Source organism: Pongo abelii, chromosome 13 (assembly GCF_028885655.2).
Source record: "Pongo abelii isolate AG06213 chromosome 13, NHGRI_mPonAbe1-v2.0_pri, whole genome shotgun sequence".
Classification (NCBI taxonomy): Eukaryota; Metazoa; Chordata; class Mammalia; order Primates; family Hominidae; genus Pongo; species Pongo abelii.
The window spans coordinates 123,928,866-123,942,771 of record NC_071998.2 but is presented as its reverse complement, the minus strand read 5'-3'; the positions used below and the strand labels follow the sequence as shown (position 1 = coordinate 123,942,771).

Below are 13,906 nucleotides of genomic sequence, written 5' to 3'. Positions count from 1 at the left end.
GTAAATATCTTCCCCTACACATAGAAATACAGTCATAGTCACAAAAACTCTTCTGACACCTACAAGCAAACCTGTCAAAACAGCCCCCACCCCAAACACCAACATAGACATGTACACAGATAGTTGGTGCTATTGGTAAAATATTGAATGGCCCCTTAGCAACATCCGTCACGAAAACAGCATTTTCCCTTCCGTGAAATGCAGTTCTTATTTTGAAGCTATAGTAGATTCAGCAGTTTCTGAGAAGCAAAGGTAACATATCCTTCCAAAGTCCCCATCTTTCCAGGAGATGCTGAGACCCAGCACTGTCTGCTGGAAGAGGCAGAATTGTGTTGTTTGCCAGGTGTCTGTCTGTCTAGGTCGTCACACGAGTGGAACGTGTCAGAACAGTGAGCAGGCACGCTCAATAGGGCCACGATTCTCTCTCATTTCACTGCCACTCTGTGGAAAATGGCTCAATAATATAGAAACGATGTGCCTTAAGTTCTTAGTGTTAGGCTGGGCACAGTGGCTCACACCTATAATCCCAGTGCTTTGGGAGGCCAAGCCCAGGAGGTCAAGGCTGCAGCAAACTATGATCACTGTACCACTGTTCTCCAGCATGGGTGACAGAGTGAGACACCATCTCTAAAAAATAAAAATAAAATTTAAAAATGTTTAAAGATCTTGGTGATACTGTGACAGTACGAAAGAGTAAGTCTGCGTTTTTAAACCACCCTATTTTATGTGAATTATATGCTGTGCTCACATAGTAGTTTTTGCCCAGACGATTCAGTTTATAGTACCTAAGACTGGTTTTACCCCTGACTTCTGCCACCTGCCTTTCTGATGTTGTTCTTAGAGCTTAGAAACATCTGGGACATCTTCATTATCAGTAATGCAATAATTTTGTCCCCCTGTTGCTCCTAGCTTCCTCTTTAAAATTTCTAAACAGCAATCTGAATTGTTGGAAAGAAAAGTTTTATTTGTATAAATTTTCTCAAGTCAGCCTAGCCCAAATGTTAGCTGGTAGCTCCTGATTTTATCAAATAAGGCATAGAGTCTAAGCTGGGGCTCTCGTACCCCTTAGTACCTAGTAGATCTGGGCGTGCTAAGTCAGTGCTCAGCAGGCGCTGATCAGTAGGAAGAAGGGAAGTGGGACCAGAACGAGCGCACCCTGTGGCTTGTGTGCCAGGCCTTGCAGAGAGGATTTCCTTAACCTCCCACACTTCTGAAGTTCTAGAAGTCATTTACTTTCTAAAATAAACATCCTCGTGGAAATCATACACACCAGTCACCCCTTCTTCATAGATAGGACAGGTTCACAGATTTTTCCTGTCTGAATTATCACAAATGCTTCCAATTGGAAATTTTGCAAAGCTCTGGGGCAGTTTTCATCTTTGAAGGCCTGTGCTGTGTTGTTCTCTGATTCTCACCCTTGCTCATTCAGCAATTGTTTAATACCTGGGAAGAGCTAACTGTGCGGAATAGAGCTCTAGCTTGAGGAGTCTGTACCCCCGTTAGCCCTCTCCCTTGCCCCTCTCTGATTTCTTACATGCCGACTCTGGGAGAATCACAGTGATTACATCTGGGATTGAATCACACAGACACCAGGAGTGAATCCTGGCCGGGCCACTTACAGTCTGTGTGCCTCTGGACAAGTCACTCAGCGTCTCTGTGCCTAGGTTCTCTGGCCTCAAAGGGAGGTACTCAAGTCGCCCTTTTATTGTGGGGGTTAAGCCAGAGGATGTGTGGAAACATCGTGGTGTCCGGCACGGGAATAAGCGGGAGCACCTGGTGATCATCACAACGACCATATTATTGCGTTGCTTCTTCCCCCAGCCTCCATCGTCGCAAGTGCTCGCGGAACCGAGAGTACGAAAAGTGAACTGCAACCTTTTAGCACCCTTGAACTTTTCTTATCAGGAACAACCTTGAAAACATGGAACTGAGTCCCTCAAAGACGAGCATTAAGAAGCTGCAGCTGCAACTCCCTGTAAAGCAATATTCTCATCATTAGAGCAGCTTGCCTGCCAATTTTTATGTGGCATTTACAACCTCCCTAATATCACTTAATTAGCTGAAGGCAAACCTGGAATCTTGCCCACTGTGAAAACTTTCTCGATTTCATTGAGCCAGTTAGCATTCTGTAAAAAGACAGATTGGCCAAACCTGAGATGAGAGGCTGGACGAAACCACACTTGGAGACATGAGGATTTCTCCGTGTAAATCCACTGCACCTGAGTCAGTGCTCATCTACTCCATCTCAGCCGCGTCCAACGCTGTCGATCCCTCCGGCCTCCTTAAACCTGTCTCTTCCCTCCGCTTCCCAAACGCTGTATTTATGAATAGCAGCCCTCAGCCCCGGCACTCCATCTGAACCTCTGAAACAGTCTCCCACCGAGTCTTCCTGTGGCCATGGCGCCACAGTCAGCTAGCACCTCCACAGCCCTCACCCCATCTTGCCCTGGCTTAGCGCCTTTCAGTGGCATCCCGTTAGGCTGTGATTAGAGCAAGCCACAACAAACCTCCCTCCTCACAAAGGCCCCAGCCTTTGCTGACTGTTCAGCCTCATCCCACACCCCTGTTTCTTATCCTTTCCTCAGGGCCTTTGCCTGAACATATCCTGGGCCTGGACCTCTCCCCTCCCTGCTGTGCCCTCCCCAGCCAGGCAGACACCCTCACTTCCCCACATAAAGGCATCCTCAGGAAGGACAGCATTCCCCCTGCCGATGCCTCTCGTGGTCCAGCCGCTGGTTCTGTTCCCCAGTGAAGGAGGCCTGGGATCAGCCCACAGAACACAGAGATGAGCGAGCTTAGGAGTGGGGCCTCCACCCACCTAGACAAGGCCAGAGCAGGCATCCAGGCAGAGAGAGGTCGCTAGGCCTTGCTGGAAGACCAGAGCAAAACAGTTAGGACCACCAGAAGTAGCCACGAGGACAGATGTGGCAGTATATGGGGAAACAGAATGTGCTCTGGAAGTCTGCTGGGGAATCGTATGAAAATGCTCTGCCCAGGCTCCAACCCAGGAGACCGTGGTTCAGTAAAATCTAAAATTATGAAGAGTGAATCTAAAATTATGAAGAGTGAGATAGAAGTGAACTTGACCATGAACTTGACCCAGGGACAGTCCCTGGGAACTTGAAAGAATGTGGTCCTCAGAGCAGATGATGAGATGCTCTCCTTCACATGGCAGGGCAGTGAGATGCTGCTGAATATATCCATAGTTTAAAGATAAGTTAGGATTAGTCAGTAGTTGTTTATGTAGAGCCTGGGCCAGCTGCACAGATGATAGCCAAGAACATGGTCTCGTGGCCTCTGTCAAGGGGGGCAGGCTGGCACCTCTGGGGTCCAGGCTGGATCATGTCTTTAGGGCATTTGTCTTAAGAATAAACTCTCGTCCAGCCTGGAGCAAGGGATCAGAGCACTACTGTGGAAGGTGACTGCGTTTCTTCTGAGTGGGGAACACCGGCCTGTAGTCACTCAGGGACCATTTGTCAAATGAATCCATCTGTTAGTTATAGAGTTCATGCACATCGTGTTCACAGGCAACTCCAAATGGGTTGCACAGTGTGGGCACACGCTCCAGTGGGGGTTCTGTCCTTCCCCTCTCAGCACACCCCATGCAAAACCAGTTTCCACTGCTTTACCTTCTTTCTACGGTCAGGTGCTGTGGGCCTTGCTTTTCGGGCTCTGGTTTAATTACAGCTGTGCACACGCAGCTTTTTACATTTGGCCTTTTGCTTCCACCATGGTTTTTTCTGTGTGACACCATGCAATTACCAGCTTTCTGCTTCCTCGTGGAACAAACGCACCCTCCTCCCCACCCTGCTAATGAGGCGATTAGAGGATTTCACAGTGACCCTGCGCTTCCTCCACACCTGGGTCACCTGCAGACAGCGGGAACCACAGGGCGTGCTTTCAGTCATGCAGTCAGGGCTGACAACAAAGAACAGGAACCCAGCCAGCCTCTCCCGGGACGATGCTGGAGACGGGCACATTCACTGCTGGAGCTGCCCAAGCACTGGAATTAGTAGATGTGGCTGGCCTAGCACAAACCGCTAGATGCCAGATGCGGCTGTGTGCAACAGGAGAGTACCAGCTCTTCATTAGTTCGTCCTTGCTCAGAGCTCTTCTAGTTCATATCATTTGAGAGATCAAGAAAGAACATGACAGTCCCCCAGGTCTCCCCTTCTGCACACAGGGTAGTTTTAGTCATCCCAAACCCCTCCTGTATTACAGCCGACTACCTACTCTCCTCTTCTAATCTAACTCTACTTTCATTAAGTTGCTTTCTGCAATAGGAAGGTGTGTATCCCGGGCCCCTCCACACTCTTCTTCATGATGTCAGAGCCTTTCCATCTTGTTATAACATATACGAAATGACTTCAAGTCTTTTTCAGATATCTCCATGTTGGTCCCAATGTTATAGCTACGGTCCAAAATGCAGAGTAATTTGTTAACTACTTAATGGTCAAAATGAGGGATCAGTTGAGAACCAGCATCCCAGAGCGACAGCATGTGACACTTTGTGCATGTCAGTTTTAAGTGCTCGTGGCGGTGGCAGCAGCGTCTCTTTTGAGGGCTTATGTGTGTTCTCTGCTAAGCTGAGTCCTCCATGCACATTATCTCACTGAGGCCTCACCCAGTCCCTGTGACCAAGGCAGGATCCGCAGTGGCCAGTGTAGAACTTGGAGCCTGGTCATGTGATTCTGAGTCTGAGAGATCCTGAAGCCCAAACTCTCAGCCAAGGGCCGTGTCTGCTTTCTTGCCTGCCCCGTCTGGAAGCTGCTGGTTTCTAGAATCTGTATTGGGTGAAATAGCAAGTATATGAACGCAAGGAGATAACTACTTGTGTAACCAAAGAAATGGCCTTAAAGTAGGAGATGTTTTGGTTGTGTGTATGGAAGAATTTGGTTTGAAACTGTCAGAGTATCTTCGTAATGGGCAGCATGTGAATGCTTTAGTACATTAGCTTTTGTAAGTGAATAAACTGGGACTTAGAGAGATGAGTACCTTGGCCAAACTTCCAAGAGTGGGTCGTAGATGTTTTCTATTCTTTGGGTAAATCATTGGAACAATTTTGAGAAGGGACGATTATAAGCAAGATTTGGATCTAACTTTTTTTCCAGTTTCCTCTAGGTCTGGAAGCAGAATGGTACAGTGCTAGGAGTATGGGTTTTGAAGCCGACATTCGTGAGTTTGATCCCAACCGTAGCACTCAGCAACAGCTTAGCTGTAAAATGGAGGTGCTGTAGGGTTGTTGTGTAGGGTGTGGGGAAGGGTAAGGAATGTGCAGCCTTAGCTCAGTGCTGATCTCAGAGTGGGTGTTTGATAAACAGCTCTCTGCCCTGTCTCACTTCCTCTCTTTGATCTGTAAATAAAAGATGAAAACTACATAGAGTCCTCCCTGAGTCTGCCCAGCCTGGCCCAACCTGGTCCTGTGGGTCCCATTGCACCTCCCATAGTTGGTGTGGCCTCTGCGTCAGCACCCCTGGCGTCCCAGTGCCTTGCAGCCCCCAGGGCTGTCCATTCATGGACCTTGCTTGCCATTAGAGCTTCTGAGAATGAGCCAGAATTCACTACTTTCATTTTCTCCACCCTTTGGTCTTATTTCCACTGTTTGGCCTCTGTGAGATTCAAATGCTGTGTGTACATGATTTGCAAACATGGAAGTGATGTTATTGATCAGACCAGGCCTTAGTTCACATGACAATGTGCCACATATCTGAGGATGACTCCTGTCTCCTCCACTTTTCTCTTTTTCGTGCTGTTAATAATAACACTAGTCAGTATTTACTGAGTACTTTCCTAACAGGCTGTGTGATGAATACTTTAGAATGTTAGCTCATTAATCGTTGTAAGTGAATAACCTGGGACTTAGAGAAATAAGTACCTTGGCCGAACTTCCAGAATCAGTTCTACAGCCTGTATGGGGTTGTGCCGGGATCCCCGCTCAGAGGGGCTTGTTTCTGGTGTGCCTGTCTCAGGCTGTACCAAGGCCCAGCTGCTCCTTGGTCCACACTGTTGCAGCCTGTCATCTGGATGGCTCGGCTCCACCCATCCTATCTGCCCAGGTTCTTTTCAAAGTCTGGTTCATGAAAGTATCCAGGCTTACAATGGAAACTGCCCAGCAAGAAGTATGGGGCAATCACGTCTGTTAGTGCAGGGGATGATAATGGCAGGGATGGCGGCTCCACTGATGGGATGCTCAGCAGCGGCCAGGCACTGGCCCCCATGATGGATGGCCACTGTGGTCCTCACTTCAATCATGATGTTATCCCTGTTTTACAGAGGAGGAAACTGCCCATGATGGCACCACTGTACACTGGGCAGAGCTGGGATTCGAACCCAGACCTCTGGTTTCAGGTTGAAACTTACCAACTGAATCCCTGTCCATTTGCATATGTGACAATTATGCCACACTACCTTCTAACAGCAAGACCTGACATCTGTCCCAGTTCAAGCTCACCTTGCCAGCGTAGGCCCATCCCTTTGGTCTCCTAGACTGTTGTTATTTTGTCAGCCAGTGTATTAGCTGTTTCTGCAGATGTGGTAGACATGCCTCATGATTTCATCCAGTTCACCCACAATGTCAAACAGGACAGGCCCAGGGGGCTGCGCTCTGGGGTGTGGGGCTGGGATTCCGCCCCAAGCTGGTCCTTCTCAGTCAGTATTTTCAGTGTGTAATCATAACAGTTCCAAGCACAACTCACTGCTGCCATGTTCACCCTGTATTCTCCATCTTAACGGTAATTCATAAGGCTTTCACAGAGAATTAAAATGTATTGAGCTCTCTAACGCACTGTAGGCCGTTTTACCTTCATACTGGCCGTGTGCCTGTGCATAGGTCCTTTCTGATGTCCGGGAAACGAAGCTTGGAGAAAGCTGCTGTGACTCTACAAGGTCATCAGCTAGGCGAGTGGCAGAACTGGGATTCCAACCAAGGTCATCAAATTCTGGTCCTCTGCCCGTCCCCAGCACTGCCACCTGCCATCTGAAGTTCCTGTTTATGTTCTGACAGAACTTCCTAAGAGTTTTGGTCACCTGGGCTAAATAGTCTCAAAGTTCCCATCCATTTCTGGGGCTCTGGTTAAGCCCTTCATTTTCAAACATCGGCCATATCTAAATATGATCTCTCTCGTTCCCATCGTGTGCATGGCCTTCCAGGCAGCAAGTGTGCCGGGCCATCCGCGGCTTTTCTCAGTTGCCTGTGGTCTGTGCTGCCTGCCACTGTTCCTGTCCTTGGCCCAGGACTCAGAATTCTGAGCTTCACTAGATCTTGATCTTTGGCACGAAGCTGAAGTCCACTTTTCACCAGCCTCTGTGTCCACAGAACCCCTCCTGGGAATGCTGCTGTGATTCCCATGATTCCCACTGCCACAGCAGGACTCAGCTGGAGCCGAGTGTCTTCTGGGGCTCTGGTAGTTTTACAAAAGCTAGACTTGGTTGGATCCTAAGAAATCACAAAGAAGGCATCCCTAAAACAGCTGGTCTGCCAGCATACTTCTCTATCAGAACAGAACCCAGAGGTTGAAAGAGTCTAGATACAGTTCCTTTTCCTCACTGACCATAAAAGGTAGGGTAGCGTCCTCCCTGGGTCGGCCCATGCCAAGGTCAAGTTGTCATGACATCCCAACCCAGCTTATTCTTTCCCTCAGCTCCTCTGTGTACAAGCATACGGAGGGTCCGCTTGTCACATTCCCCTGGAGTTGCCTGTTACCCTCTCACTGTGACCTGAGAGCCACCAAAACCCTACCCAGACATTGCTGCCTTTTCATCATCCATAGAGTCAGGCACAAGTGTAGAGACTCAGTCAGCCCCAGGCCACCCAAAGTCATCGCTGTCTCCATTCACTGAGAGCCCAGGCTTTTCTTCCCATCTGGGGGACTTGCGTCGTCAGCAGAGACCTTCAGGGCCTAGCCGTGGCCCTGGAACGTGTGCTTATAAGCAGCCTCGTTCAGATTAGAGGAGTGCACTTGACCAGTCCTCAGTCTGAAGAACCCCTGTCTGTCTGTCTATCTATGTTTTAATTGTACTACACCCTTGCAAAATCAAACCAACTCAAAGCCAAAAGGCAGAGAGGTTTCTGATGAGTAGAAATTAAAATGCTCTGGCATTTCACTATAGGACAAAATTCTACCATTGGCTTTTGTTTCCCCTTGGAGTGAATATACTGTTATTTTCTGATTATAAAAATAATGCATGCTCATTGTAGAACTACAGGACATAGGGAAAAGCTCAAAAATTAACCATAAGCCTACATTCAGGTTAACCCTGATACATTTCCTATATCCTTCAGACTTTGCACGTACATACAGGCATACAGATTTATGTATATTAAAAACATTTTATGCCAGGAACTTGCCCCTTGTTTTGAAAACTAGCATGGTGGCAGACTGCTATGGTTAAACTCTGTGAAGTCAGATTTCCTGAGTTCAAATTCCAGCTCTTGCATTACTGATTTTTGGCCCTGGACAAATGACCTAATCTCTCTGTGCCTCAGTTTCCTTACCAGGAAGTGGGGATACTAGTAGTACCTGTTTCAGGCGGTGGTTGGAAAAGTGAGTAAGTTAAATGCCTATGTCATGTAGTCGGTTTGGATGGCTTTGATTTGACCTGTTTTACATTTAAATCCATTAACAACCCATGTAATTGGTATTCGCTTAAATGTTTTCATCTATTTGTAGAGCCCATTAAGGGCGCCATTGTGGTCATCACTGCTCTTCAAACAGAGCCTGCAGGAAGTGCTCTAGAGGAGCATTTCAAGACCTTGGGGAAAAGATTTATTGTTCAGTGACTGTTGTGGATAACTGGATAACTCTTAGGAAGAAACAGTTCATTTTTCTATTAATCAAAATAAAACTTAGATGGAATTAAAGCAGTAGCAAGCTAGATGAAAATATACTTTAATATTTTTGAAATCCTAGGATGAAGACTTTCCCAAACATGACCCTAAAGCCATAAAACACGAAAGAAACTATTGATAGCCTTAACAGTACATAAATACAGTTTAAACTTCTATCTTATAAAAGAATGCCATTAACAAAAGCCTGAATTAGAATGGCTTTTTACCTAGGAAGATCATTGTGAGAATTTAATGATAAAGCTGGGAGAAGGCCCTGCGATGTCTCTTCTCCAGTGGTCGTTGTAACAGGGCATATTGATTTACTAATGAGGCTGGGATTTCACCTTATTGGCGGCGCAAGTGGCATCTGCCTGTCCTGCTGAGTAATCCAGCCTGGTAACTGAGCGGGGGTTTATTCAGCCTTCACTACAGGGGAGTTCCCTGTGGTTAGATAAACTGATCTGTTGCTTGGTAACTACAGGATTACTATGGTGGATGCTCAGGAAGGCCATTGGAGAGGGGTGTGGGTATTTGGAGGGCAAGGAGAGCGAGAAAGTTGGCAGGTTCCTGGGAGCACTGCAGCTTGGCAGAAGGAGAAATTGAGCACCCATCGCATGCTTGGGTTTAGAGCAGTTCATCTTCCCATCTGTACTTCGCCTTTTCAGCATTGGGCCTTGGAACAAAGGAAAAGGAGACAGGGAGCTGGCCAAGGGACGAATGGGTTTTGTTGAGGTGTCTGTCATGACAGCAGGTGAAACCCCTGCAGGGTTGGCCTGAGCTTCTCCCACCTAAGGAAGATGTCTGGGCTGGAAAATGCCACCCTCTGCCTGCTTGCTGACCACTGGAACCTCTGAGTGAGTGGACTGCTGGCTTTGCATCCCAGGTCAAAAGGACATTGACTAACATGATGAAATAGCCAGGAAAGGTGGTGATGATAACTGAAGGCACGTAGGACCCATCTCCAAAACATGCTTTCGAACGGCGTCCTCTTCCACCACGTGGGCTCTCCTATTCCTACTCAGTGGCGCCATGTACGCACTAGTGGTTGCCTTCCTCCACCCCAGACCCACGGTGTTTGTGAAGGGACAGGTCTGGAGGAGCTGTAGAAGTGGCCCTGGTGGTGTTTGGGTGTCTGCCTGTGGTGTAGGCTGCGTTTGTGGGTGTGGGCTTCTGCTCTGCTGGGTGGATGGCAGCCTGGGAGCATGGGCGCACTGCCTGAGCGCTGGTGCCTGGAAGATGCTCCCGCAGCCCGCACCGCTTCTGTAGGCAATTAGTGTATCAGTCACTCCAGTAAGATGCTGGTTCTTTATTTTGCCTTAGCGGTAGCAGGAGCCATCGTTGAAGTGCTGGAGCTTATGCTGGGGAGCATATTTTGACTGAAATTTTGCATATTTTGAAACTTAGGTTGTTACATTTAAAATTATACACATTGTGAACCTGGCTTCAAACAAGAGGGAAGAAAAAGCATTCCTTCCTGTCAGACCCTTTTCACTCTGTCACATAACCTGACTAAAAATAAACTACAGGCACAGGAACTGGCAGCCTTCAGTTTGGAACAAGTTGAGTGTGCCCAACTGCAGGCCCTGTCTCCTGCCACTTCCCAACCACAGGTCAGCCCCCAGCAGCTTGGACCTCCTCCAGGGACGCTGGTGCACATGGTCCGCACGGGGCGGGTGACCCATGATGAGACTCGCCGCTCTTTGGGTAGTGGTGGATGCTCTCAGAAGAGCCCCGGCTCAGCTGTCAGGGGCCGTAGCACCAGTCCTGGCTCCTGTGTGGCTCTAGGGGAGGTGCGTGGCATCCCCAGACCTCAGTTTCCTAATGTTTAACTGTGACTGCGATCCACATGCCAACCACCAGCTACCCCCTTATATGTCTTGATTTTTTCTAATCCTCACATCTATGAGTGCCATTCTCAGTGACGAAACTGAGGCACAGAGCCTGAGTCGCTCATTCCATGTCCTCAGCTGATGAGTGATAGTCAAGTTCCAACCCTGGCTTCTCCCTCCTCCGCCCCGCGGCTCTGCTGTCTCCCCTCACCACTCCCTCCTCAGTTGCCTGGCTCCTGCCCCACTGTCCTGCTGAAGTAGTCCTTAGGAGACCACAGAGGACCCCTCCCATCACATCTCACCATTTTCCACCCTTGGTCCAGCTGAGTCCTCCTGCCCCCCCGACCCGGCAAATCGTTCTCTGCCCTGAGTTTGCCTCTTGGCTTCTCCACTTACCAGCCATGTGGTCCTGGGGCAGGTTACCCTCCTTGAGTCTTTGTGTCGTTGTCTGTAAATGAGGATAATAACTGTACCCACCTTGTTGAGCGAGGATTGTAAGAGATTGTGTATGTGAATCATTTCCCACAGACCCCAGGAAGTCTTCCCTGTATACTTCTAATCTTCTCACTACATCCTGCCCTGATGTGCTCACCCCATAAACTCCTGGCCCTTAAATGTTATCTCTTCATTGTCCCCTTGTTTCAGATCTTCTTTTCCTGCAAAGGTTGGCTTGAATGTGTCTTCCTGTATGTTGCAATAGAAAACACCATTGTATGACTGTCACCCCGTCCTCTGGAGTGTGATTAGAAACAGGTATTATTGCTTTAGCTCAGTTATAATGGGTTTCTACAAGCTTTCACAGTCAGGTTAATAACACACTATTAGTCTTATTTCTAATTCTTGGGTTTTAAAGGCATTGTTACATTTATTTTGACCACAATTTCAGTTCCGTTTATTCTCTGATTACAGCAAAGAAAATGCTCTAAATGTAGTAGCAGAACGTGACATATGTCTTTGTGAGAACTCCATGACACTGTAGTATCCTAAGACATTGCCGTTTTGGTATTGAAGGAGTTGCCAGCAAGGAAGTGTGGATTTATTGGTAATTGTTTTATTGTTGTTGCTTTGGTTAAAATCCTGTCTTAAGAAACATTGTTTTACTCTTCAGTTTTCATAATCATTCTTCTTATGTATGACTGAACATCTACAAATTTCCTCCTCTGATCTTCCGATCAAATGGTAAAATTGCCATCTTTTCAGAACAGTTATCAGGATTCGACATCGGAAATTGATTTTCAACCTTTGGCATTTTCTGAGTGGCTTAGGGTAGGGAGAGACCTCCCTCTAACACCCGGGTTTGTGTGGGCTGCAGAAAGCTGCTGGTCTAATCCTAGATGCAGACATTGACCAGGCTGCGCCCTGGGTTTGGGTTTTGTAGGGTCAGAAATATGTTTAAGAGTTTTTTCCGTTCATAAAGAGCTATCTGGCTGTCATCCCAGCCTTCACTCTGGGACCCTGGAGGGCTGCGTAGAACTTGCTGGACTCTGCTCCCGCAGGGTTGAGTCCTGAAGCCCTCAGGAGCCCATGAGGAGGCCAGTTGCTTTAAGCTGCTTAGGGGTTACCGGGAAGCTGCCGCGAGCTTTCACTGCTTCATGTTGTTGAGTGTGACGGTGGGTTTTTCCCTGTCCTTTGGCAAACCGCTGTATCATACACCTCATTTGCCATCAGAGCATGAGGGTGTATAGTTCTTTTTTTCCCCATGAAAACAACACAGAACAAAGCCTCACTTTTAAAAATGCCATGATATTTTGCCACCGTTATGAAAATCTGTCAGCGCCGTATCTAATCTTCTGGTGTATAGAATATCAAAACAAGTACTATTGAAGGGATTGTACTTCTGTTAATACAAAAATGTCAGCTTCACAGTCTCAGAACCAGCTGCTATCAGCCTCTTTCCAAATGGGAAAGAAAAATAATAAAGTTTCTTTTCCCTCTCTGCTGTTACTGTTCTTCAGGCCTGACCTTCATAAGAAGACCCAGAGTAAACACAGCCTCGCTGAAATCCTACGTTCGGAATACTCAAGTGGCATGGAGGCCGACGTCGCCCAGGTCAAAAAGCAAAACGCACCTGGAGAGCCTGGTGGCCGGCCCCTGCGGCACAGTCTGCAGCCGACACCCTGCTTTGGCCGTGGGAAAACATTAAAATGGAGAAAAACCCAAAAAGGTTTACAGCGGGACAGCAAGACTTCCCAGAAAGTTTAAAATCTCTCTGGGTCTTCGAGTGGATCCTGGAAGCCCTGGGTGGCAGTGGATTGATGTCCCTTTTCTTGTCAGAGGAGACTTGTGAAAAATAACTGCTGCCTTTGCCTGAATACCACGTCCCCAAGAATCAGAGGGGCCACAGCCCTTCTCCTCCGTGGGAGGCCCTGGAGCCTGATAGAAATCAGCGGTGTGGGGCACTGCAGAGACTAGCCAGCTCCCGACGGAAGGGGTCTGTGTCATGTATTGATCCCATCAGTGCCCAGCACTCCCTTCACCCAGGTGCTGACGTGCCGGGGTTGAGTTGGCACTCCGGGACGTGATGTAAGAATGCCCTGCATGTCAGCCTGGAACAGGGTTGATTGCTGCCCTTAACTGTGTTCTGAAGTTTCACAGCTTGACTTCAGCCTACCTATCAGTTCATACATTGGCATGAATTTTGTGAATTGGGGTGTTAAAAACTGGAATTGAATTTGTACAAAAAGAGAAGAAAATATTTATCACTAATTTTCTTAATGTAGAATGTACTGTTAAAAAGGATCAGAAGTTTTTGGTCTGGGTCAAAAAATACAAATGTGTTTTCAGGCTCGTGGTCCCTCTTATTTTCTTCTGGAAACACGAGGTTGCATTTACATGCATTGCTCCCTCTTTCATGTCCACTGAAAACTCACTCTCTCAGGGCTAATTGATTTACTGTTGGCTTTTTATTATTTGCCTTTGAAGTCAAAAGGCACCAGTATCCCAAGCTTTTTTTCCGTATCGAATCCTGTCTTGTCTTCAAGAAAGGTCTGGGGGTCTTTGTATTGTGACCCAGGCCACAGCTGCCCCCCCGCCGCCCCGCCCCTGCATTGTGTTTTCTGGGAGGTTTGAAAGAGGCCCCCTGGAGCGTATTGATTTCCCAATAAATGTAAGATTTGGGCACTTGCAGAGGGGTCCAGAAGAGAAAGGGCTGGAGGCCTCCACACCTGTGGGCACCGCTCCTGTCCTCTCCACTGTGTCTTGCCTTCTCAGTTTCCTTCTCCTCTGCAAGTGACTGTGCCGCCCTCTGTGG

The 13,906-nt window shown here is 47.8% G+C and overlaps 1 protein-coding gene across 4 annotated transcripts in view; it reads left to right on the top strand.

Annotated features, from left to right (window-relative positions):
• DDX31 (DEAD-box helicase 31) overlaps window positions 1–13,440 on the top strand; it is a 75,635-nt gene extending 62,195 nt beyond the window's left edge. For all 4 annotated transcript variants that reach the window (XM_024252102.3, XM_054520765.2, XM_024252101.3 and 1 more), the window contains one exon: window positions 12,612–13,440. In XM_024252102.3, the coding sequence (XP_024107870.3) occupies window positions 12,612–12,858 (247 nt within the window). In that variant the 3' untranslated portion in view covers window positions 12,859–13,440. The remainder of the gene's footprint in view (window positions 1–12,611) is intronic.
• The last annotated feature ends 466 nt before the right edge of the window (window positions 13,441–13,906 follow it).